Genomic DNA, 27,138 nt, shown 5'->3' on the forward strand with positions numbered 1-27,138 from the left:
TTAGTTCTAGTTTGACAAGGGATTGTGAATTAGAATTTATATATTTGATTGCATTTTGGGTAAATTTCTTCTATGCACCTAGTCAATGAGGGATCTAGGCTAGGAATTTGAGAGATTGCTCTTGATGGTAATTAATTCCCATTTTAATTCTTTCTTTGCATGATTGATTATCAAATCGATTCCCATTAACTTGTTAATTGTTCAAAGTGGATCTTTTCCCCTAGTAGACTTTGTAATATCTTGATCTTTATATGTGTGTTAGTGTAGTTGTAGTGTCCACTATCCATAAACCGACTTCGGCGTAGCTTAAGCATTAGATCGAGAACAATCCAACATTACCGTTCCTTGTGGTTCGACTCCGAACTTACCACTAGACTTGTTTAGGGGTTAGTTTAGGATTATAATAAATTTTGTTTGGACGTGAGGAGGTTAGTCAACTACATAATTTCCCCGCGCTCACTTATCCCTTGTAATTTGCATTCCAAGAACTTTCTTTGCTGGACCCAAGTCCTTCATGTCAATTGCTCCTTTGACAATTGCTCCCTTGGCCTTCTTATATCATCCATATTTGAACCTGCTACTAACATATCATCGACATAAAGTAGTAGAATGATATATCTGGATTGGTATCTCTTGATGTAGAAACAGTGATCAACATTGCACTTCTGGAAATCTTCCTTTTGCATAAAGTTATTAAACTTTTTGTACCACTGTCTCGGGGCTTGTTTTAGGCCATACAAACTTTTCTTATGTTTTCACACCATATATTCTTTCCTATTTTCTAAGAAACATTCTGGTTGATGCATGTAGATCTCCTCATCCAGATCTCCATGAACAAATGCAGTCTTCACATCTAATTGCTCTAGATGAAGATTTTCAATGGCAACAATAATCAACACTGTTCTAATGGTATTAAGTTTCACAACAGGTGCAAAAATCTCATTGTAGTCAACTCCTTCTTTTTGTTGGAATCCTTTAACTATTAATCGAGCTTTGTTCTCTTGGAACCATCATGCTTCTTTTTCACTCGATATACCCATTTGTTGTGAAGTGCCTTTTTACCCAAGGGTAACTCAGTTAATTCCCATGTTTGGTTTAAAATCAAAGAATTCATCTCATCTTTCATTGCAAGCTCCCACTTCCTAGCATCACTTTCCTGACACGCTTCATTATAGCATTCAGGTTCCCCTTCATCAGTTAATAACTGATAATTCACTTATTTTCTGTTTGGTACATGTGGACTAGTAGTCCTTCTAAATACTGGTGCTGGACTAGAAGTTTGTGGCATGTTGGACTGTGGTGTAAGGATCTGTCCAACATATTCTTCTTGTTGAGGTTCTCTTACAGGTGAGTCTTTCATCATACTATTGGGGATATAATCTTCATCTACAAACATTGGCCCACTCTATACTAAGTCACTAGTTTTAATTTTGTGTCTATCCTTGTACATGACTCTTTCATTGAAAATCACATCTCTAGTACGGATCACCTTTTTATTTCCATCATCCCATATGCGGTATCCAAACTCATCCCAGCCATAGCCAATGAAAATACATTTCTTAGAGTTAGGATCAAGCTTATTCCTACCTTGATCACTAATATGCACATATGCTACATAACCAAAAACCTTTAAGTGAGACAAATTTATATCTTTTCCAGTCCATACCTCTTCTGGTATTTTATAGTCTAATGGAGTCGATGGTCCTCGGTTGATCAAGTAAGCTGTTGTGTTGACTGCTTTTGCCCAAAACTACTTCGGTAAATCTGACTGTTTACGAATGCTTCTGGCTCTTTTTTTCAACGTTCAATTCATACTCTCAGCTACACCATTATGTTGTGGTGTACCCGACACTGTTCTCTCCATCTTGATCCCATGCTCATAGCAAAACTTCTTGAATGTGGTGTATTCATATTCACCACCATTGTCGGTTTCGAACTTTTAATCTTCAGACCTGTTTCATTTTCCACCATAGCTTTCCATCACTTGAAAGTTTTAAACACTTCAGACTTTTGTTTTAGGAAGTAAACCCATACCTTCCGGGAGCGATCATCAATAAAAGTGACAAAGTAGAGTTTTCCACGGATAGATGAAGTAGTTGTTGGACCCCAAACATTGTAGTGAACAAGCTCCAACTTTTCCTTTTTTGGGATTCTACCACTAGTTTGAAAGCTTACCCTCTTCTGCTTTCCAAGTATGCATTCTTCACACATGTCCATATCAATAGATTCAAGACTTGGGAATTTCCCTTTAGAATGCATTATTTTCATCCCTTTCTCACTCATGTGGCCAAGTCTTTGGTTTCACAATTTGGAATTTTCATTTCCTACTGCAATTGAAATTGAACAACACGCCCCTGATGTCATGTAAAGAGTACCACTCTTTTTACCATGAGCAATTGTCATTGCTCCCTTTGAAATCTTCCAATTGTCATCTTGGAAGTTTGTAGTGTAGTCTTCGGTGGCCAACTGTCCAATGGAAATCAAGTTCTTTCTTAGGTCGGGAATATGCTTGACATTATTCAGCTCCCAAAACTGACCCATTTAACTTTATCTTCACTACACCTTTACCAACAATATCACAAGGTTGATCATCTCCAAGGTATACTTTTCTAAGGTTTCCAAGGACATACTTCTCAAAGAATTCTTTCTTTGAAGTAGCGTGGAATGATGATCCAGAATCTAAAACCTAAGATTCTTCCTTGCTCTCTAAAGAGCATATCAATGCATCATCTCCTTCTACGGTAGAAGTAACATTTGCCTCTGCCTTTAATTCTTGGTTTTTCGGTGCACTCCTGCACTGATTTTTATAATGCCCTGTCTTCCCACAATTCCAACACTCAATAGACTTCGAGTTCTGGGAATTATTGGGAGTCCTTGATTTTGATTTCCTATCTCTGGATTTACCTCGATAGCTTGATCTTCCACGTTCGTTTCTTTTGGTTGAATTTCTTTCTCTTAACTATGTATGTAAAACTTAAGAGGTTGATAATTCACCCGACTCTCTCCGTCGGATCTCTTCACTGAGAACCAGGTCACGAACATCATTAAATTTCAATTTATTGCTTCCTGATGAGCTACTCACAGTTGTGACTGTAGCATTCCAGCTATCTGGTAATGAAGACAAAAGTATCAATGCTTGAACTTCATCTTCAAAATCAATTTTAATTGAACTCAATTGGGTTGTGATTGAATTGAGTTCATTAAAATGTTGAGCTACCAACCCGCCATCTGTCATCCGCAAATTGAATAACCGCCTCATTAAATGAACTTTAATAGAAGCCGATGGCTTCTCATACATACTAGAGAGAGCTTTCATCAGACCTGTCGTGGTCTTTTCCTTTGCTATATTAAAAGCAATATTGCGTGAAAAAGTTAGCCTAATAACTCCAAGGGCTTGTCTATCTAGAAGATTCCAATCTTCATCTTTCATACCCTCTGGCTTTTTTTCTAAAAGAGGTTCATAAAGCTTTTTCTGGTATAAATAATCTTTGATCTGCATCTTCCAAAACCCGAAATCTGCACCATCGAATTTTTCGAGTCTTATACTTTTCCTTCGTCTGCAACCACTGCTCCCACTCAAATCTAACTTCTTAGGATCGTTTCTGATGATTTCTATCTGAATGTCGAAAAAATATCAACTCAGCTCTGATACCAGTTGTTAGAAAATATTATGTAAATTCTCCTTAGAATCAGATTAGTGGAAATAAAAAATATAGATGAATAATACAAATAAATGAACAAATATTTGTATCTCTAATTATGCTGCAAAATTTATTGAAAAAGATAAAGAATACACAAGTGTTCACAACACTTATTATAACTCACAACCATATGCACCCTAATCACACCCGAGAATTTTGTCTAAAAAATTCTCTTAAAGTTTCTCCCTCTACTTTATTTTTTCTTTTGTTTTTTGGGATAAATATAAAAAATCATAACTTAAGTTTATATAGATCCCATATTTCTAAATATGACTTCTTAAATTTAGAAAACTATTTTCTCCTTCACATTTCGTAGGAAATCATTCACGTATTGCTAAGAAATTCTAAGGCTTATATTTGTTTTCCTTTTTAAAATTGTGGTGATCTTAACACTTCCGGCTTTGGAGCATCACAGAATATGAGTATGTCCAAGCTCTTATTTGGCATGAACTCATAAACAAGCAAGAGCTCAGTGTTTTCATAACACCATCCCATCAAATCCACAAGATTCTTATGGTGGATGCCACCAATAGTGGTTACTTCTGCAATTAAATTTTTCTTTCCTTTCTTTGTAGATTTTGTGATTCTTTTGACAGCCGCCTACTTACCATTCAACACCCCCTTGTAGACTATGCCAAAACCTCCTCTACCAAGCTCATTTCTGGAATTGAAATTTCTAGTTGCAACTTTGAGCTCCTTAAACCGGTTTTTCTTTGGACCCAACATTAAACATTGTGTCTCTACATCTAAGGTGCCATCCTCATCCTTTGTACATTTCCTTTTCCATTTCATTTTCTGGTAAATACAACATGCTAGACTGCCCATACAAATTACAGATGTAAGCGGAATCAGGATAGCAACATAAAAGTGGGTTGCATTATATTTCTCAATGTCACTGCTGGAGAAGTACCATTCTGTTATGCAATTCAGTTGAATATCTGAACTAGTTGAGGCAGAGAATCCAACATAAACATCTTCTGGAAGGTGTCTAGATAGATCGAGAGGCATGGAAAGGATTGGAAATTCAGAGTTTGCTCCTCTTTTGTTCATCGAAACACTTACATTTACCATTTTCTTGGTGCCATCATAATCAATTGTAGCAGTGATAGGAGTAAGACTCGAAAGATTAACTCCAAATTGGGTCAGTGAAGTCGTTCTGTTAGATTTTATGCTATTGATGTTTACACCAAAATGATTATTATCAACATCTTCTCTGAAGCTCTTTCTAGTATCAAATTCAAATGCGATTATTTTATTTCCAGGGGTACCGTCTTTACCAGCATTTGTTATCCCCAACCACTGGCCGTAGCTATTTTCTGGAACCTGAGGGTCCCTAGTTAGAATAATTGCGAGACCTTCACCGGGAGGATTAGACTGTGGGGCAATTGCCAATACAAATCTTGTGTTGAAAGAAGAGACTCGGTGACTTTTTCTCCATAACTTCAGCCTATTTTCGTATAAGATTCTTCCTGTCAAATTAGCTGACAGGTTTTCTCCAGGAAGGCCATTGGTTACTTGTAGAATATTTTGGACCATGTTGGATTGACCTTTGAAAATAAAATTGTTTCTAACATTTTCAAGAAAGCTTCTGTAATTGATATTCAAGCGGCATCCCTGGTTAGCTGTTGCTGTGACAAGTAGAAGTATAATGAACACACTGCTTGCACTCACAGAATCCAAAGTGATCAAGGTACGCGACATCTGATCTCTAAAGGTAATATTTCAGGAGAGGGCAGTCCATCAAGATAACAAAATATTTTTCTTGCTAAGAACAGACTGTCAAAAATGCTGATTGGCAAGTTAATTCTTCTGTAGTCATTACTTGAGATATTGGCAACCTCAGCCAGTCAACAACGCCACTGCCTGTTCCCTAGTAGGATCTGGCCACATTGGATGATAACCGCGTATGAAAAGGAGATTAATATTTTTATGAATGAAAATATTGAATGTATCAATCCTTGAAGACTTATTGCAGTCAAATTATTCATTTACAGCGAAAGTCATCTATTTTTTTTCTGAATGGTCAAAGAGATGATCAAACAGCATGATATGTGCACTTGAACTCGATAGGTCAGAATATTGTTTAAAATGGCAGGTTAGAAAATACAAGCTGTTTGGGAAGTTCAGACATTGCATAGGAAAATGGAAAGCGGTATCAGATGGTGTTACTTGTTCAACTAAAATTTTACTAGTATTAGTTTGCATACATCCTTTAGATTGATCATTACGGCTTGACTTTCTATCACAAATGATGGGAAACAGTCAATATAAGCTGTAGTAATTAACAAACTGACACGAAGATAAAGTTTAATTGCGAAAGTATAAAAAGAAATTCAGTATGCAACTCAATAATTTAATAGTTGGATACCCTATCTTGCCTATTATATACAGACAGTACAACTGTACAGGACATCGCATATTCACTATGCAACTCAGTAGATCTAAGGTCATTCGCGCAGCTTCAAGGATTCATAGTGCTTCTTTTGACAGAAAATATAAGGTCAGAAACTAGATATGCAGTTAATATTTTGTGTCTGCTACTCTCCTTTGCTTTGTACATAGAATCCTCTTGTGAACCAAACGAAAGGCTAAGTAGGATAAAACATACATACTATTTGCACTACAATGTATAGAATGACAGTAAACAATGAGATGAAATGAAAGTACGAAAAATCTGCATAATAAGCTCAGGGCAAAGCGGCATACTATCCTTGGCCATTATTATAAACAATATTAGGCTGACGATCTACGTGATATTCAGCAGATACACATGAGTAATCAAGTAAATTAATGTTTCTGATTCAAACAGACAGATAAAATTTAAGGTATGCTTGATTTAATTAAAAAAAAAAAAAATCAAATTCAAAGCATACTATAAGTGTTGATTATGATAATCAACAAGCCAAAGTTATTGTAAGTTACAGTATGACTATGCTATCTTACAACAAGATCTGAATAAGTTTCTTTCAACATATTCTCTCCTCCACTAGAATCCTCCAAGTGATCAAAGGATGTTATATCAACTGTTGCAGGCCACATGAAGACAGGCTTCTCAATGGCAACTGATGGTGGAAGTACCTCCCCCATCAAAACTTGAAGTGCGTTTCTCATTGAAGGTCTTGTATAAGGGTTTGGATGACAGCAAGCTAAACCCAGTAAAAGCATGCACTCAGCCTGCCCCATATCAAACTCATCCTTCAATCTTGGATCAATAGCACTAAGAATCATATCGGACTTGTAAAGGTCCCACACCCAATCGACTAAATTCTTGTCATCGTTTTGTTTCCCTGGCATTCTCCCACTGATCACCACTAGAACCAAAACACCAAAGGCAAAAACATCAGTTTCTGCAGTCGAATGTCCCATGAGAAAAATCTCTGGAGCCATGTAACCTGGTGTTCCCATAAGTTCTTTCGTCGAATGGTGTGTCTGTTCACCTAGTTTAAACATCCTAGCAAGCCCAAAATCTCCTAAGCGAGCATTAAATTCTGAATCTAGCATTATATTACTAGTTTTAATGTCTCGATGTAGAACCCTCTTCGAGCACTCATGGTGAAGATAATCCAAAGATTGAGCCACACCACAAATGATGCCATGCCTTCTTTCCCAACTTAATGTCATATTTTCATCATCTGAGCATATGAACTTATCAAGGCTTCCATTAGGCATATACTCATACACCAACAAAAACTCATTTTTCTCAAAACACCACCCTATCAACTCCACTAGATTCTTGTGGTGAAGACTACCAATTGTTGTGACTTCCGCTATCAGATTTTGCTTCCCTTGACGAGTATTGATGATTCTTTTGACAGCCACATCTTTCATATCCAGCTTTCCCTGGTAAACTACTCCAAATCCTCCTCTTCCAAGCTCATTCTTGGGACTAAAATTACCAGTAGCACCCTTTAGATCCTTGAGCTTGAATTTTTTCGGACCTAAACCCGTCTCAATGCTCTGCATAGAGAGCCCATCATCATCATCATCCACTTGCTTTTGCTTCCTTCTATGTCTTCTATAAAAAAAACCAACTACAATACCACACGAAACGAGTACAACAATTAGGACAGAAATCAAAATCCAGACCCATATATGCTTTGCTTCAGCTATGTTATGTCCATCAAAGGACCATGATTTTACACAGTTAAGCTCTATCCCTGTTCCTGTTGAACCTGAAAATCCGACATAAACTTTCTTAGGAAGATGCAGGGAAAGATCAATAGGAACACTCATTAATCGCGAAAACTCTGTTTGATTTTCTCCCTTTACAGACACGTTCATAACTTTCGTTACACCATCATAGCTGATCACAGCAGTAATATCCTTTTCATCTGCAATTCTGATACCTCGTCCATACAGTGAAACCTGTTGTTCAGAATATACACTATTAATATTCAAACCAACATGGTTATCATCCAAATCTTCTGGAAAGCTCTTTTTCGTGTCAAACTCGATAGCCACAATGTTGCCCTGAGCAGAACCATTTGTGTTAGCATTGACAATTCCTAGCCACTGTCCTTGGCTGTCAGCCAGGACCTCGGAATCCTTAGCTAAAATAAATGCTAGCCCTTCACCACCACCATTTTGTAGAGTTTTTATATTGAGAACAAATTGTGTGCTGAAAGATGCATTTCTTTGTTTGTTCCATAGCCTAAAACCTTGTTTGTATACGATCTTTCCACTACGGTTGAAAAGAGTTGCAATTCCTCCATTAGTGTCCGGTGTGACTTGTATGGCCTTTTCATATATGTGGGAATTATCAGACATGATGAAGTCTACTTCCTCGGAATCAGAAAAGGTTGTATAATTAAAACCAAAACACCGTACTTGATCAAGTGTAGCAAGGTATAGAAGTATAACAAGAAAAAAATTGATGAAATTATGTAACATTTTCATTTTTTTGACTATGAATTGGCAAAATGCAGGTAAATAAATTTCATAAACTATCTATAGAAATGGAAATATATAAAGGATTCAATGTTCATGTCATTGTCATCTCATGCATTATTCTATGGACTAATTCTCTATATTATCAGTAATAATAAAGTCAAGGAATGGGTAAATGTCAAATACTCGTATGTGAACATTTTGATTGCTCGTTCATGCATCATCCATGCTTTAAATTTGATTTAGCAATTGATGAAAAGTCTACTTTTGTAGATGAGTTGGTAACTTGGTGCATGTATGTATTTAATTTTGATTTTCTTCGCATATGCATAGAAAGATTGATTTTTACGATCTCTAGACGCGTCTTTCATTATTGATATATCGAGTTAGTTTTATTTTGCTTCTTACAGACATTTGGTATAAATGACAAAAATACTACGTATGTAGAAAAAGAACCCACAAAGTTAGATCTTACATAATTCCTGGAAAAAGAAAAAAAATCTCACATTATAGCTATTATAAATATACGAAGTAATTAATATTATATTTATGGAGTAGTAAAATACTGCATGCGTCAGAATTATTAAATTTGACATATATTATCCAATATTGGAATTGAAAAAAACATTATAAAAATTACAAAGTTCTTATTATATTTCCCATGAGGCAATACTTCATGTTATGATTGATTAGGAAGTTTCATGGAAATAGATGGGAGGAAAGTTTTAATTTTGCCATATTTCTATGTGATGGCTACATCTCAACCTTTAGTAACAATTTCTGTTCTTGATGTATTAATATTTGGATGTTAGCTCGATCATTAGAGATAAGGCTAAATTATACTACGTACTTTCTTTGATATTTTCTTTTAATCGCAACACATTAACCTTTGGAACTTTAAAAAATAATTGTGACATTTCTTTAATTGACTAGTATTTATCTATGTCCCCCTTCATCATATAAATTTCTCTTCTTTCTATTCTCGTTAAAAATTGTGCTTCCCCTTAGTTGTTTTTAGTGTAGAGAGAGCGCCACTAGGGAAATGAGTGTGGATATCAATCCACACCCACTAATACGTACTCCGTATCTCCGTAATATAAGTTGTAATAAGAACAAGAGAGATATAAACATATTTATGTAAAATAAATAAATAAATAAATTATATACGTAAATAATTCTTAGTCTTAAATGTTGAATCTTTCAAGTAAATACAAGTTTCTGTGCAAATTCCAGTAAAGACAAGATTGATTGCCTCTTCCGTCTTCAGCCATCTAATTAGTATTTTATCTTCAGTGTATGCTCTAATAATAGTCAAATTTACCGGCTTTATTTTGAAATCAGAATATCTTATTCAGATTAGAGATGAAGTGAACTAATAATGCATAGAATGTAGGATATTAACCAGAATATTCTTACAGAAAATTTTCCAGATCAGATTCACATATAAACTAATGCAGAGGACCCAGCCAGTCAACTAGTAAAGATCGGAAAGTGGAGGTGAAGTACATAAATCGAGTCAATGGTTGTTTCGAGATAAATTATGCTGGCCAATTAGCATGAATCTGGCTGTTTAATGTACACAATACATCCACCCTCTTATGAAGCTATGCCAAATGAGCGACAAAATAGTCTTAGGTGTACAATACACCATTGTTTACAACGAAAATTTTCACTCACGTGTATAAAACCGGTTCCTATAATTTTGGCACACGTATGGCCCAAGGATAGTTTTACCCCAAGTAAATGAGCCTACACTGATACTACAATCACTTTCGAAAATACTTTCTTGTAGAACAATACAACATTATTCTAAGCACTACCCTGAGACAGGCAGACAGTCAATATTCTCTGGTCAGCAGTATGAGCTAGCATTTTAGCAATGTTAAGTATGAGCATGTCTGATCTAAGCATCTAAAAGCCGCTAATTTGAAGTTGATGAATTAGTACACGCAGTTACATGCATTTAGGAATGATCTCGTTTGCTTTTAATCTAACTGAAAGTAATTAAAAATGCACTAAATTTGCTCTGAAAGTAGAACCAATAGCTAGAACATTCTTCCTCACAAAAATTTCCTTAGGAATGCAGAACTGAAAAATGTATAAAATAATGCAGAATCAAGACTCAGTAGAGATAACTGATCATGCAACCAATTACTGATTCAACCAAATCTAAAAGAAAATAAAATAAAAACAAGTCGATAACTAACCATGAACAGTTCCCTTTATCTTGTCTTGTACCTTTATAATCAGAACTTTTTCCATATACCCTGATTGTGTTATCGATTCCACCAAATATAATTTTCATGAAGATTCAACGAGTCCTGGCTTTTCATTGCAGTAGCAGTAGCAAGTTTCTCCTGCTTATATTGCTGCTGTGTGTTGCTGCAGTTAGCCAAGGATGGTGCTTTAATTATTCAAGCTTTCCGCGAGAAATTGGAGAAGATTTCATTATAAAGGGGGATGCATACATAGTCTACAATGTCCTCCAAGTTACAATGGACATCAGTAATACCAATCAAACCAAAAATCTTTATGGAAGAATCGTGCATAAAATCCCATCAGGTTGTGGAAGAAAGGAAGAGTGGCATCTTTCAATTCTACTTTTGTTCTTAATGTATCGCCTTTTTCTGGTCCCCCTGGTGACGGGCTAGGCTTCATCTTATGTAAAGATAGCAATGTTCCAAATAATAGCTTGGATAAATGGCTTGGGATAGTCAATGCCAAAACCAATGGATCCTCTCAAGCCAGCATAGTCGCGGTGGAGTTTGACACCAAGAAGAGCTTTGCAGAAGACCTTGATAACAACCATGTTGGTTTGAACATCAACAGCATATTTTCCAAACATCAAACTTCATTGAACAGCTCAGGTATTTTCATTTCAAATGGTACAAATATTACTGCGATGATCCTTTATGATGGTGATACAAAAACTATGAATATATCTGTCTTTCAAGGGAAGAAAGTAGGCACAAAACCTCCAATTATGTCAATTCCTAATCTTGATCTTTCTCAATATCTTCCTGAAATGGTATATGTCGGGTTTTCTGCGTCAACCGGACAAGTAGCAATTGAACGTAACTGCATACTAGAATGGTATTTCACCTTTGATGAACTAGGCGAAGAATCAAAGTTTCCAAGGTGGGTTTGGATTGTGGTTGCTGTGAGCACTTTGGACTCATTATGTGGAATTGGTGTTACTGCTGGTTATTTCTGCTATAAAAGAAAACAAAGGCCATTAAATAGTTATGATTTACCGATCTTCACAGGAGTCAGTCCCAAGCAGTTGAAGCTCAAGGATCTCAAGGCTGCTACAGGTAATTTCAACCGGAAAAATGAACTAGGGGGAGGAGGCTTTGGCATAGTCTACAAAGGAAATTTGGAGGGACAGTTTGTGGCAGTTAAAAGAGTAAAAGATACACCGAAAGGAATGCAGAATTTGATCGCCGAGGTCACCACCATTGGTAGCCTTCATCACAAGAATCTTGTAGAATTGATTGGCTGGTGTTATGAAGGCAGTGAACTGCTCTTAGTTTACGAGTACATGCAGAACAGAAGCTTAGACACATTCTTATATTGTAAAGATGAGAAAATTGGCTGGGAGATACAAAATAAAACACTAAGTTGGTGCAAGAGATATAATATTATCTGTGGTGTTGCTCAGGCTTTGGATTATCTTCATAATGAGTGCTTGAAAAGAGTTTTACACAGGGACATAAAAGCGAGCAACATAATGTTGGATTCAGGATTTAATGCTAGACTCGGAGACTTTGGACTGGCTCGGATGTTTAAACTTAGTGAGAAGACTCATCATTCTACCAAGGAAATTGCTGGAACACCAGGGTACATGGCTCCAGAACTCTTCCTCAGAGGAAAAGCAACCACAGAAACAGATGTTTTCGCCTTTGGTGTTCTGGCATTAGTGTTGGCCACAGGGAAAAAACCGGGAATTCAAGATGAGCAGAGTGAGAGCAGCACCTGCATTATAGACTGGGTGTGGGAACTTAATTCATTGGATTCTGTTACCGATGCTATAGACCCTAAATTGAAGGGAAATTATGATGAGAGAGAGGCGAAGCACATGCTTATATTGGGGTTGGCGTGCTGCCATCCGAATCCAAATATGAGGCCGTCTATGGGATATGTTCTTCAGGTTCTGTTAGGTGAAGCAATTCTACCAACAGTCTCCTTAGAGAAGCCTGCCTTTGTCTGGCCAGCGCCTTCACCATCCTTCACCCACGAGCATTCTTATAGCGGAGGCATGCTTAGCACATTCTCTAGCATTAATGGAAGGTGATTCTCATGTTCTTGTTCAACAACTTGTGTAAATCCTCTCTTAACTTGTTTCTGCTACATATTTCACAGGACTTTGGATTAGTTATCAGTGTTCTTTAATTTCTTCAAAGTAATGCAAATAAGATTGCTATATTTTCCTTAAATTTGTATAGTTTGTGTGTGCTTAAGACTTTATAGAACATGTATAAAATGCAGAACTTCATTTTTGCACCTTCTGTGTGCTGTACTACAAAAAATTGAAAAACAATCAACTTCCTTTTACAGTGGTGCAGAGAAGGGTTGCAATATTTTGCATTCGAGTTTTCTTGTTCCAAAGACATAACATTGTCCTGCAACTACAATACACCTGGACACTTTTTTTAACATTACAATTCTTCATTTGTGTAAGGTTAAGGACGCTTGCGAAAGCGTGATTGATCGAGAAATTGATAAAGTATAAACGACAAGAAAATAACACCCAACGAGCACTTTAAAATAATTCCACTATATTAAAATATATGAGAGTACAAAAGAGAAAAGACCCTAAAAGTTAGGGTGTAAGATTACAAAATAACTCTCACAATAATAAGTACTCACAAAAGAGTATTAAAAGAATAGTGGATAAAAGTACAAGGAGGAAGTTTTAAGTAAACTTATGAGATGAAATAATTTTAGTGTGATGGAGGATTAGGGACTTTTTGTATGTGTGGATTTTTTCTTGATTGCATGCTTCTAGTGGATGACAACACTTATATTTATAGATGGAATATGGAGGTGGAAGATTTGTGTGGAACCTTCCGCATAGGTAGATATTTTTGGTGGAAGTCTAGATTTTTCATGGTCATTTAATATTTCTAGAGCCTTCCATAATTCTCCATCCATTTCTTGATTTAGTAGATTTTTCTAGATCTTGAGAGTTAATTAGTTGGGTCTTTCAAAGATTTGGGCCACAAAAGTTATACCCAACAATCTCCACCTTGGACCAAATCTGTAGATTACATGTAGTAGAAGTCAAAAGATCTAGCAAAGATCGACTCCGACTAAGTCCAAGCAATGATCAAACTTAGCAATGGGAAGTGGCTTTGTGAGCATATCCGCAGGATTTTCTGAAGTATGAACCTTATTAACCACAATTTCACCTTGTTCAATGGTATCTCTGACATAGTGGTATTTTACGTCGATGTGCTTGGTCTTGAAGTGATAAGCATCATTCTTGGTGAGAAAGATAGCACTTTGGCTAACGGAGTATACCACGGTGACACCTTGTGATATACCAAGATCCATAACGAGACCTCGCAACCATGTAGCCTCCTTTATACCTTCGGTTGCTGCGACATATTCTGCCTCAGTAGTGGAAAGAGCATCTATTGGTTGTAATTGAGCCTTCCAGCTTATTGCTCCTGAACAAAGAGTGAAGATATAACCGGAGAGAGATCTTCGGTGATCAAGATCACCACCATAGTCAGAGTCAACGAGCCCAACAACATCAGTAGAATTGGTTAGGTTCTTATCAAAAACCAACCCCATATCTATAGTACCTTTTAGGTACCGAAATATCCATTTTGCAGCATTCCAATGCTCCTTGCCAGGGTTGTGCATATACCTGCTTACCATGCTCACAGCATATGCTAGATCAGGTCTTGTGCAGACCATGGCATACATAAGACTGCCAATTGCACTAGCATAAGGAATGCTAGCCATTTTCTCCTTTTCTTCCTCCGTTTGTGGACAAGATGCAGATGACAACTTAAAATGTGTAGCAAGTGGGGTAGAGACAGGCTTACAATTACTCATATTAAACCTATCCAGAATTTTCTTAATGTAATTTTTCTGAGATAGGAATAACTTACCAGCCTGTCGATCTCGGTATATCTCCATGCCAAGGATTTTCTTAGCTGCACCTAAATCTTTCATCTCAAACTCCTTGTTAAGCTGAGATTTCAGGTTGTCAATCAATGACTTGTCTCGAGATGCTATAAGCATATCATCCACATATAGCAGCAAATAGATATAGACTCCTCCATAATGTCGAAAATAGACACATTGGTCGTACTGACTACGTGTGTAGCCTTGTTTTCTCATGAATGAGTCAAAGCGCTTATACCACTGTCGTGGAGCCTGCTTGAGACCATATAGGGATTTCTTCAATCTACAAACGTGATTTTATTTTCCAGGAACAATAAATCCTTCGGGTTGCTTCATATATATTTCTTCATCAATATCTCCATGTAAAAAAGCAGTTTTGACATCAAGTTGTTCTAACTCCATGTCAAACATAGAAACCATTGCAAGAAGGACTCGAATAGAGGTATGACGAACAACAGGAGAAAAAATTTCATTAAAGTCAATACCTTCTTTTTGATGACATCCTTTGACAACAAGGCGTGCCTTCCATCTTGCAGGTTCAACTCCTGGAATGCCTTCCTTTTGTTTGTAGATCCATTTGCAAGTGATTGCTTTTTGGCCTTTTGGCAGCTCAACCAAGTCCCATGTGCCATTCTTGTGAAGACTCTCCATCTCCTCGTTCATAGCCATAAGCCAATTAGAGGAATTGGGACTAGTGATGGCTTCTGAATAAGAGGATGGCTCTTTTTTAACTGGAGTTTCTTCGCCAACTGATAATGCGTAAGAGAGCAGATATTCATCTCCAGAATATTTCGATGACCTTATAATAGGCCTTTTTGAACGATCCCTTATCAGATTGTAATCTGACTGTTGATGAGGGCTTTGTGGTTGGCTTGACTCAGTAATAATTAGAGGATTTTCATCATGATTTTGATCATCATTGCTGGAAGGAGAGCCTGATGAAGCATCAATTTCAACCGTAGGAGACTGGTTAGTTGTTTCAAACTCCACCTTTTTACTATCATCCTGATTATCTGTGTTAGAAGACTCCGTACCATAGGATTTGATAGTAGCATTTTCATTGAAGGTAACATCTCGAGTAAGAATTACTTTCTTAGACTCAAGACACCATAATCTATAGCCTTTAGATTCTGAAGAATAGCCAATGAAAATGCATTTGATAGCTCTAGGAGCTAATTTGCCATCATTAACATGAGCATAAGCGATACAACCAAAAACCTTTAGGAAAGAGTAGTCAACGGTTGTACATGACCAAATTTTCTCTGGAATTTTGAAGTCAATAGAAGAGTGTGGAGAACGGTTGACTATAAATGCGGCCGTAGATATGGCTTCCGTCCAAAGGTAACGACGACTCCATAGTCCAGCATTAGAGATCATGCACCGAGCTCTTTCTAGAAGAGTTCGGTTCATACGCTCAGCTACGCCATTTTGTTGAGGCTTGCCTGGTAATGTCTTATGTCTAGCAATGCCGGCTTAAGCGCAGAATTCTTCAAATTCTCCATCACAATACTCCAAGCCACGATCAGTCCTGAGCTTCTTGATTTTTCTCCCAGTCTGGTTTTCAGCAAGAGCTTTCCACTTCTTGAAGGTGGGAAAGGCCTCATTTTTATGTCTTAAGAAGTAAATCCATACTTTTCGAGTGAAGTTATCAATGATGGACATAAAGTAGCGTTTTCCAGAATAAGAGGCAATCCTAGAAGGTCCCCATAAATCAAAGTGGACATAATCAAGAATACCTTTAGTTCTGTGAGTAGCAGTAGAGAAACCAACTTTCTTTTGCTTCCCGTAGACACAGTGCTCACAGAATTCTAGCTTACCCGTGCCGGGTGAGCCGAGAAGTCCACGTTTGCTCAAGATGTCCATTCCTTTTTCACTCATATGACCAAGGCGTTTATGCCATAACAGAGTTAGATCAGAATCAGGAAATGATGATGAGACAGCTGTTGAACCTGTCACTGTATGTCCTTGTAAGATATACAAACTACCACTTCTCGTGGCCTTCATGACAACAAGGGCACCTTTAGTGACCTTCAAAACTCCACCTTCAGCTGAGAATCTATATCCGAGAGACTCAAGAGTACCCAGTGAGATCAGATTGCGTTTTAAGTCAGGAATATAAACGAACCTTGGTTAATGTCCTAACAACGCCATCATGACTCTTGATTTTGATTGAACCTATTCCAACAGCCTTACAGGAAAGATTGTTTCCCATTAAGACAATACCACAATCAACAGATTCATATGTGGTGAACCAGTCCCTATGCGGACACATATGATAGGTGCAGCCAGAATCAAGAATCCATTCATCAAAGCCCCTTTTTTCAAAAGTTGCAAGTAACACCGAGTCACCTTCTGAGTCAGTTTCAATGAGACTAGCTTTAGCGGATTTTTGAGGCTGATTAGATTTTGCTTCTTTCTCCTTTTTATTTTTCAATTTGAAGCATTCAGAAATGTCGTGCCCCGGTTTCTTACAATAGCGACATGTAACATTGGATTTACGTCCCCTGGATTTAGATCGAAATTTCTTTTTATGTGTATTGTGTCTTTCATGAGATCTCCCTCTTACATTTAGTCCTTCAGCTTTATCTTCATTGTTCACTTCAAGGTCAAATTTTTCTTTTGAGAGTAAGTGTGATTTTACATCCTCAAAAGAAATAGTTTCACCGGAACCATAAAACATAATTTCCTTGAAGTGTTTGTAAGAGGGAGGTAAGGAGACAATTAATAATACAGCTTTATCCTCATCATCAATTTGACATCCAAATTCTCCAGATCCATGATAATGGAATTAAATTCATTAAGGTGAGATTAGATGGACGTACCTTCGGCCATACGAATTGTATAAAGCCTTTCCTTGAGACGAAGTTTGTTGGCAAGACTTTTAGTCATATAGAGAGACTCGAGCTTCGTCCATAGGGCAGCGGTAGTCTTCTCGTGTACCACCTCACGTAACACCTCCTTTGTTAAGCATAGTTGGTTGCCGACATAGCTTTTTCATCCAACTCTTGCCATTGCTCGTCAGACATTGTTGAAGGCTTTCTATCGAGAGCCTTTTTTAATCCATTCTGAATAAGAACGGCTTGCATCTGGATTTTCCAGATACTAAAGCTTATCTTGCCATCGAATTTCTCGATGTCGAACTTTGTAACGCTCGACATTATAAACCTTTAGCTCTGATACCACTTGTAAGGTTAAGGACGCTTGCGAAAGCGTGATTGATCGAGAAATTGATAAAGTATAAACGACAAGAAAATAACACCCAACGAGCACTTTAAAATAATTCCACTATATTAAAATATATGAGAGTACAAAAGAGAAAAGACCCTAAAAGTTAGGGTGTAAGATTACAAAATAACTCTCACAATAATAAGTACTCACAAAAGAGTATTAAAAGAATAGTGGATAAAAGTACAAGGAGGAAGTTTTAAGTAAACTTATGAGATGAAATAATTTTAGTGTGATGGAGGATTAGGGACTTTTTGTATGTGTGGATTTTTTCTTGATTGCATGCTTCTAGTGGATGACAACACTTATATTTATAGATGGAATATGGAGGTGGAAGATTTGTGTGGAACCTTCCGCATAGGTAGATATTTTTGGTGGAAGTCTAGATTTTTCATGGTCATTTAATATTTCTAGAGCCTTCCATAATTCTCCATCCATTTCTTGATTTAGTAGATTTTTCTAGATCTTGAGAGTTAATTAGTTGGGCCTTTCAAAGATTTGGGCCACAAAAGTTATACCCAACAATTTGTTTAGTTTTTTTTAACACCTTTCTAATAAGCTTTACTAATAAGATAGCACGAGTTGTGAACCGGGTGCATTGATCGAAATTAAATCATATATACATGAGCAGGACATGTGGTTACAAGCCTTATAAATAACTCTTGTAGGTGAACTGCAGAAAGCATTAACAATACCCTTCAGGTAAATTTTCAAATGGTTGCATAATGGAAAGTAATGCAGGTCAAGGGGATTATTTCATTCATTATGATACTTAAGGCGTTCCCTTACGAGATGTAAGATACATTTACCATATATTGATCCCAGCTCTCAGGAGTTTTTTTATAAGTTAGTCAATAGGTAATCTCACAATCCAATCACACAAACTGTCAACAAATCTTAATAGAGTATGTCTACTAAGAATGGGAATCAAGTTCAGCAATTTTACAACTATGCAACAATGTATTATACCAAATTTAGTTCAGTATCTTAGTTGGAACAAATTCAGCAAAATAGATGATACTCAACTAGAGTTTTGAATAAGTGTAAAATTTTATCCTATTAATTATAGTTGCTATTATTAACCAAGTATAACTTAATACTCAGTCTTACTCTGATGAAAAAAAATTCTGCTAAAAGGCCTAAAACACATTCAATACACATGTTGGGAAAGTATAGTTTTTTTTTAAGAAAATAATATTCTAATTTATATCTAAAATAACTTACACAATTTGACCACATTATAGTTTTTTTTTAAGAAAATAATATACTAATTTATATCTAAAATAACTTACACAATTTGACCACATACATTTGCCAATGTAAAAGCTTGATCATTTTATTAGTAAAAATTATAAAATTAAAATGTCAATTTAACAACATTTACTCTGATACAGAGTAACATTTAAGTTATCTACATTAATAAATAAACATGGTCTAATAAATTAGTACTGACAAAAGGCAAATTACGCCAATCATTCTGAAAAAGATATTATTTGTTACCCTATTATATTTTTCAAATGTTGGAAGGTCTACTGTGTCATTTAAAAAAAAAAGAAAAAAAAAGCACCATAACATAATGATGTCTCATGTTATGATTGGTCAATTTTTGATTTATTTTTAAAAGCCTAAATGTACTATACATATATGTATAATTGTAAATACAAGTATTTTTTTTAAAGAAAGTAATTATAGTATTTTAAATCTACTTTTATCTTTGTAAAATAATTTTAGAAAATTAAATTATAATTAAAATTTAGAAATAAAATATTCATCATTGTTCTTCATTCATGATCTTAATTAACCACCCCCAAAATCTTGTATAATCTATTCGGAACTCCGACCAAAATTCCGAATAGACTATACAAGATTCTGACCAAAATTCTGTCCAAAGATGAGATTTATTGGGTTCAGAATTTGCTTCCATGACTCGTATACAAATTTCGTTTTAGGGTTCAATTGATAATTTTGATTTATGTAAAAATGAAGTTGTTGGATAGTTTTGAGGATGAAAATTGCCTTAGGAGCGTGTATTATGATCATTAAAAACACAAATCTTTTAATTTTTTTAACGATCAATGGATAACGAGGGTGTGCTCTACGATTTAGAGTTCGAATTTTTTTTTTTCGTAGATCTGTTTTATCTAGAATCGAGATCTGCGATTTTTGTAATCTGTTTGTGGTTAGGTAATTACCTTTATTTAGTTAGGTCATTACCTAAAAAGTTTAGTTTTAATTTGTAGTTGGGTAATGGGTAACTGTTTTCCTATGTAATGACCAAACATAGTTTAAGTCATTACCTAATCACAAACAAGTTCGAGAAAATTTAATTACATTTATCAGATCAAAGAGGGATTGCGAACAAAAAAAAAATGCGACCACTTCATCTTCTAAAAACTTAATACTCCTTGTTCATTGACAAAATTGCACAGTTTGAGTCCACATAAATCGTATTTTCGAACCATTCAAAGCGAAAGTCTTCCTTTGCAAATACTTATAAATGAGATTGTTGTTAAACAAAAACCAAAAATCAAAATCTGCAAAAAATAAAATGCAAAAACACAATTTGTTTAAGAATTTGATCTCGATTTTAGTCCAGATTTGCGAATTTATCAACAACTAACATTGATTTTGGGAATGGGGGGCTAATCAATGACATGATTAATGAACATTGGCGAACAATATGAAGTATGAACAATGATGAACAATTTTAATTTTGTGATTTTTAATTATAATTATAATTTCAAAAATTAATTATTATTTGTAGACACCCAATTTTGTCTCCCCAAAAACCAAACCTAGTGATGAGTACCTTTCACGTTTTGATTTACGAGTTCGGTAAAGAGTTTAAGAGTCTCACAAAGTTTCTTTAAGACTTGATCATATTCTTAACCTTACCTAAAATGTTTTAATCCAAAATCATTCATTTCGTGTCCTTAAACCCAAAATCATTCATTTCGTGTCCTTCAAATCATTCATTTCGTGCCAAATCGTAAAAACGTCCAAACCATATTATTTTGGTTCATAATCTCAATCCAATTATTGTTTAGTTAGATGGGGCTTGAAAAGATCTTTCCAATGATATATTATAAGCTCAAATCCGACTTAAAACGAATACGTTATGCCAAATACTAAATCGAGTCCAAACCAAACCTGGATCCACCTTAGTTACGACCCTATGATTATATGGAGTCTAAATATCTTATTTAGGTCCTATATGATCATATTCCTAATCCTAACCTAGTTAGAAACTTCTAGAATCCTCTAGAAGGTTCTAATATATCCTTCCCGAAAAGATAGAGATCAAAGAGTTTGAGATTGAATAAAACTTCTTGTAAAATAATCAGTGTTTGTTCTATTCGAATACGAAGACGTTCAGATATCTTTTGAAAACATAATTCTATTAGAAATCAAGCTCCGTACAACTTTAATATCTTTTTGGACCAGCGCGCAATGCTAGGACCATCGCACAACAACAGTCCTGACGCGGCGCGTCAGCACCCAGCGCGGCACGACAATCTTGTCACGTTGCGTCAAAAGTTGTTTTATCTTATTTAGAACTTCTGATCTTTTCTGATTGTTTCGAATCTCTTTTTTCCTTATAAATAGAGGTCGTTTTTCCCGTTCCAAATCATGGAAGAAACGATCAATAAGATGGACAATAACCATCAATTACCTAGCCACAACTCTCATCAATCATCATTCAAAACACCCATGTTCTTAGCCTTAGCCTAATCACATCCTTAATACATCCAAGTCAGACACAATACTTCCTTTGCGAGATTTGAATACTCCAAGCCATACTCGACGTGAAAGGTTGATAGTTCTGATTGTTTGGTCCCAAATCTATATTTCAATTCATGTTTGATTTATTTACTTTATTGATTTAACTTTCTTGAAGTTTACTAACGTGTGTATTGTTTTAATAGCAAGAAGGTTGAGGTATCAAAGTGAGTAATTTATCACCCTTATTATTATTCTTTGATTTTGGAGTAGAAATAATGTTTAGGATGTTATTATGATTTCTAGTATCATATTTAGGACAACTCTTTGATTTTATTATTAGTGACATGCTAAGGAGTTGTTATTAATCCATTCAGTATCATGCCTAGGATCTTACTACTAAGTATGTTTTAATGATGTTTTGATGATGATGATTGTTGTATTGGTCATATGTTGCTTGATTATTCATGATTTATTGCTATTGCTTGATCATGCCCCTTTTTGCAGGTTGAAAGGGAATTTGTACTTGAAATCACACCTAAGAAGATAATTAATAATTGGATTTAGGCTTAACATGATTTTAATTCAAGAAATCACTGATATTAGATGTGATTGTGAATTAATGATCAACCAACGTAGATTAAATAGGCTTAGGACTAATTTGATGTATGTATGTTGATCGAAAAGCGCGCATGAATATCAAAAGAATCAAGTAAAGGCCTTGTAGTGAATTTTTCAACTCTCATCTTTGAGCCCTACTGTAGTTCATGCTTTTAGGCATGGCGGCGTTCCAAGGAGAAAAAGCTAGAGATAAAAGAGTCGCCAACAAGTTTTAGGAACTTGTAAAACGTTCACGGGTATGAAGGTTACACCCCATTCACGATCACGGAGATCGTTAACTCCATAATGGTCTGGAACCATCAATGGATGTTCAGGGATGATGGTACGAATCCAACCTAAAAGAGATTGAACCCACCCTAAATAGGCCTCTACTTAATTCTTATGATATTCATGTGAGCTTTTCGATCAACATACATACATCAAGTTAATCCTAAAGTTGTTTAATCTATGTTGGTTGATTATTAATGCACAATCAAATCTAATATTGGTGATCACTTGAATTAAAATCATATTAAGCCTAAATCAAATTATTAATTATCTTATTAGGCGTGATTTCAAGTACAAATTCCCTTTAAACCTGCAAAAAGGGGCGTGATCAAGCAATAGCAATCAAGAATAATCAAGCAACATATGATTAATACAACAATCATCATCATAACAACAAAACATCGTTATTAGTAAGATCCTAGGCATGATACTAAATGGATTAATAACAAATCCTAGCATGTCACCAACAACAAGATCAAAGCGCTATCCTAAACATGATACTAGAATTCATAAAAACATCCTAAACATGATATCAAGAATTAAAATAACATTGTAAACATGATTTCTACTCCAAAATCAAAGAATAATGAAGTAATCAAATTACTTACTTTGATGTCTCAACCTTCTTGCTATTAAAACAACACACACGTTAGTAAACTTCAAGAAAGCTAAAATCAATAAAGTAAATAAATCAAATATGAATTGAAATCGAGATTTGGGACCAAACCCATAGAATTATCAACCTTTCACGTCGAGGTCGATGGCAACGTCGAGGTCGATGGCAACGTCGAGGTCGATGGCAACGTCGAGGATGGCTAGGAGTATACAAATCTCACGAAGGAGGTATTGTGACTGATTTGGGTGTATCAAGGATGTGTTTAGGCTAGGCTAAGAACATGGGAATCAAGAGAGAGAATATTATGATGTTGAGATGATTATTGATTGTTGTTGGTGATCTGAAATGGGGTAAAATGACCTCTATTTGTAGGATAAGAGAGAGTCTGGAAGATCTGAAAAGATCAAAATTTGAAACGGAATAAAACAAGTTTCATTGCGGGGCGATTGAAGCATCGCCGTGTGACAGAGCCCATCGCAGCGCGATAGGACTATCGTAGTCCGATGGTTCTGTCGTTTGGTGATGGTTTCAAAGATGACTAAGCTGTGCGGAATTTGATTCCTAATATAATTGGGTTAACGAAATACATCCATACGTCTTTTAACTTGATTAGGATAAGGACTTTTAAAACAGAAGTTTATTCGGCTTCAAACTCTTTTTTATCTTTATCTTTTCAGATAGGATAAATTAGAACCTTCTAGAGGATTCTAGAAGCGCCTAAAGAATCCTAATGGGCCCTCACATGATCATTGGGTCTTAGGTAAGGTGGACCTAGGTCTGGTTTGGGCTCGGTTTAGTATTTTGGCCATAACTTATTCGTTTTAAGTCGGATTTGGGCTTATAATATATCGTTGGAAAGCTCTTTTCAAGACCCATCCAACTAAACAATAATTGGACCAGGATTATGGACTAAAATAATCTGATTTAGACTTTTTTATGGATTGGACACGGAATGAGTGATTTTTGGGTTAAAAGACACGAAATGAATGATTTTGGATTAAAACATTTTAAGTAAAGTTAGGCATATTCTCAAGGCTTAAGGGAACTTCACAAGACTCTCCAACTCTATACCGAGCTTGTTAATCAAAACGTGAAAGGTACTCATTACAGGGTTTGGTTTTTGGGGAGACACAATCAGGTGTCTACATGCCTATTTAGGGCGGGTTTGGCTTATCTTAGGTCGAATTCGTACCATCATCCATAAACATCCAGTCATAGTTATGCACCATTATGGAGTTAGCAATTTATGTGATTGAGAATGGGGTGTAACCTTTACACCCGTGAACGTTTTACAAGTTCCTAAATCTTATTGGCGACTATTTCTCTCTGGCTTCATTTCTTTGGAGCGCCGCAATGCTTAAAAACATGACCCACATGTAAGGCGAAGTGGAAAAATTCCTTACAATAATATAATATAGGTTTTCATAATTTATAATTATATATATATTTTTTTAAAAATACATGTATTAAAAAGAATAAATAAAAAAATACAATTTTAATACATTATGAACATTAAAAATAATTCAAAATGAAAATAAATATACACAGGCCAATCAGATTTCGCCACATCAGCAAATTATGGTGCCTTTTTAAAGAATGACATTGTAAAATTTTCAGCATAGCACAATATAAACTAGTTGTAATTAGAGGTGTCAAAACCGAACTGATCTGGAAAAAATCATCCGTTTCGAACTATAACTTATCTGATTTGACCCGAGAAATTCAGGATCCAAATCTGATCTTTAACCAACCTGAACTTAATCCGAATCCAAATTTAACTCGACCTGAACTTAACCAGGCACTGATTTGACCCGACTTGAACTTAACCCGGACCCGATATGACCCGACTTGACCTCAAACCGAACCAATTTGACTCGACTTGAACCTAACCTGATCCGAAAATGACCTGATAAATAATAACTGACTTAATCCGATCTGCTTTAACCCGAAGTGATATTAACCCAACCTAATTTTAACTCGATCGGATTTTAACCGGCCATAATTTTAAACCTAACCTATTATTGATCTTTTTTTCAAGTTCCTATACTACTATATATTTACAAATTTACTAATTATCAATAAGTTTGAAAGTCTAAAACTCTAACAAATATGTTGTACAAATTGAAGAAGCAAACTAATAGTACATGTAGCCTCATGAGATTAAACAATTAAAGAGTAGTACCTTAAAAAGAGGACATTTTTTTTGTATATCACCATATGTGACTATCATCTATCAATCTATCAGTTTATCACTAGTTCATTACTAATCGTCTCACTTATGTACGTAGGTATGATAAGTCATCGATAATTATTCAATTTAAATTTGGCTCCAAGATAAATATTACACAAGGATTGATTGAATGAGAAAACTAATTCTTCCCATTTAGTAATAATTAACCACGCAATATGAGAAATGACACATGAATGACTCGATATCAACCCAATATAAGGTAAAAATTCAATAATTACTCTAGTTTAAAAATGACCTTATTTGGAAATTGAATTTGGTCAACTTGACCAAAATCTAGACAAACACGGAAAGGAATTGAATCGGAATTGACCAAATATTGAATCAACCTTATCTTAATTAAACTGAACTTGACCGAACCGAAATCATCCAAATCGAAATCAATCCGACCTAAATTCATCCGACCCGAAATTAACCCGGTCAAACCCATTTTGAACTCGATTCGAATTTATCCAAACTATACTTGAACTGATCTGGAGTTGACCCGACCCATATCTAACCCGGACTCGCTAGACCATGACCCGAATTTGACCCGATTCGAGTTAAAAGAATAATTTTGACTCGAACATATTCGACCCGAATATACCCGACCCAAACGCTATCCGGTTATCCGAATTGACACCTCTAGTTGTAATTACAATATGGGGTACAGAGACGGAGCCACGAGGTGGGCTGGTGGAGGCTCGGCCCCCTGTGGCCCAACTAGCGACCCATATATCTTGAAGGCTAGCCCTTATAAGTTTATAGAATAAAATGATTATTTTTTGTGTAAATCTAGCCTTCTAAATTGTAGCTTAGTGGTTGAGCGCTCAACTTCAAGTATACAGCCTACAGGTCATGTATTCAATTCTCGTGGGTGTTGCATGCATCCTACTTTTTAACCTTTTAATCTTTTATTTATTTTATAATTTTATTCAGTATTTCTTTTATTAGTTTTATTCTTTTTTATTAGTTTGCCAATTGTTTTGATTTTAAACTTATATTATTTTTCCTATATTTTTAATTGACTAAATCAATAAATTGCATACCTTACACTTTTTTTAATTACTACTCCCTCTGTCCCTAAAAGAATTACCCTTTTGGCCAAATTTTAGTCCCAACATGTTCATCCCATTTGCATTATAATACCTTCCAATTTGCCATAATATTTGTGCAAAATTAGCTTTCCATGTAAATTATGTTTTTTCCATGTACTTTTATTACATTCTCTCTCTACTTTTTTGCAAATTCCATGTAAATTTACCTTTTCAATGTACTTTTATCAGCTTCCCCATACACTTGGATTTCCCACTTAAATTTCTTAATACCCGTGAAAAATTCCCAAAAGGGTTGTTATTTAAGGGACGGAGGGAGTATATATTTTTATTTATTTTTGTAAAAATGAACAACAAGAGCAATACCAAATATATCGTACACAAACCTTCGCTTTAATCAATAAGGCAAGTCCTCTTTGGTTGAATGGTTGTAATATTGAATATTATGATGAAATAATATTTTTTTGTTGCTTTATAAAATATAGTCAAATCTAATTTCTAATATTGCAAATACCGCAAAAGAAAATGTTGTGTAATAATTGTATGAAATACAATACTATTTTACTTAATAAGTCTCGGCCTCTCCATATTTTAATTCTTGGCTTCGCCCCTGATAGGGTACATCAATGACTCAATGTATTCCATATACATTCATTAGAGGAATGGAGTAAATCTTATGCC

At 35.5% G+C, this 27,138-nt stretch overlaps 2 protein-coding genes and 1 pseudogene across 2 annotated transcripts; 1 reads left to right on the forward strand and 2 right to left on the reverse strand.

Annotated features, from left to right (window-relative positions):
* Positions 1–2,974: 2,974 nt before the first annotated feature.
* LOC110734165 (probable L-type lectin-domain containing receptor kinase S.5) lies at positions 2,975–5,402 on the reverse strand. Its single transcript, XM_021914209.1, has 2 exons — positions 4,310–5,402; positions 2,975–3,612 (listed from the first exon to the last, which is right to left on the reverse strand). Exons 1-2 carry the CDS (start codon positions 5,400–5,402, stop codon positions 2,975–2,977), a joined length of 1,731 nt encoding a protein of 576 aa, XP_021769901.1.
* A 971-nt stretch (positions 5,403–6,373) lies between these two features.
* LOC110734504 (probable L-type lectin-domain containing receptor kinase S.5) lies at positions 6,374–8,606 on the reverse strand. Its single transcript, XM_021914669.1, has one exon. It carries the CDS (start codon positions 8,595–8,597, stop codon positions 6,636–6,638), a length of 1,962 nt encoding a protein of 653 aa, XP_021770361.1. The 5' UTR covers positions 8,598–8,606; the 3' UTR covers positions 6,374–6,635.
* Positions 8,607–10,891: 2,285 nt separating this feature from the next.
* LOC110734166 lies at positions 10,892–12,913 on the forward strand (annotated as a pseudogene).
* Positions 12,914–27,138: the final 14,225 nt, after the last annotated feature.

Source organism: Chenopodium quinoa, unplaced genomic scaffold (assembly GCF_001683475.1).
Source record: "Chenopodium quinoa cultivar QQ74 unplaced genomic scaffold, ASM168347v1, whole genome shotgun sequence".
Classification (NCBI taxonomy): Eukaryota; Viridiplantae; Streptophyta; class Magnoliopsida; order Caryophyllales; family Amaranthaceae; genus Chenopodium; species Chenopodium quinoa.

Bases quoted from the DNA above. Each gene is read 5' to 3' on its own strand.
- LOC110734504 (XM_021914669.1), bottom strand. From the start codon at position 8,597: ATGAAAATGTTACATAATTTCATCAATTTTTTTCTTGTTATACTTCTA.
- LOC110734165 (XM_021914209.1), bottom strand. From the start codon at position 5,402: ATGTCGCGTACCTTGATCACTTTGGATTCTGTGAGTGCAAGCAGTGTG. The intron at 3,613-4,309 runs GTAAGTAGGCGG...ACATTCAGATAG, and splicing joins CTACAAGGGGGTGTTGAATG to AAATCATCAGAAACGATCCT.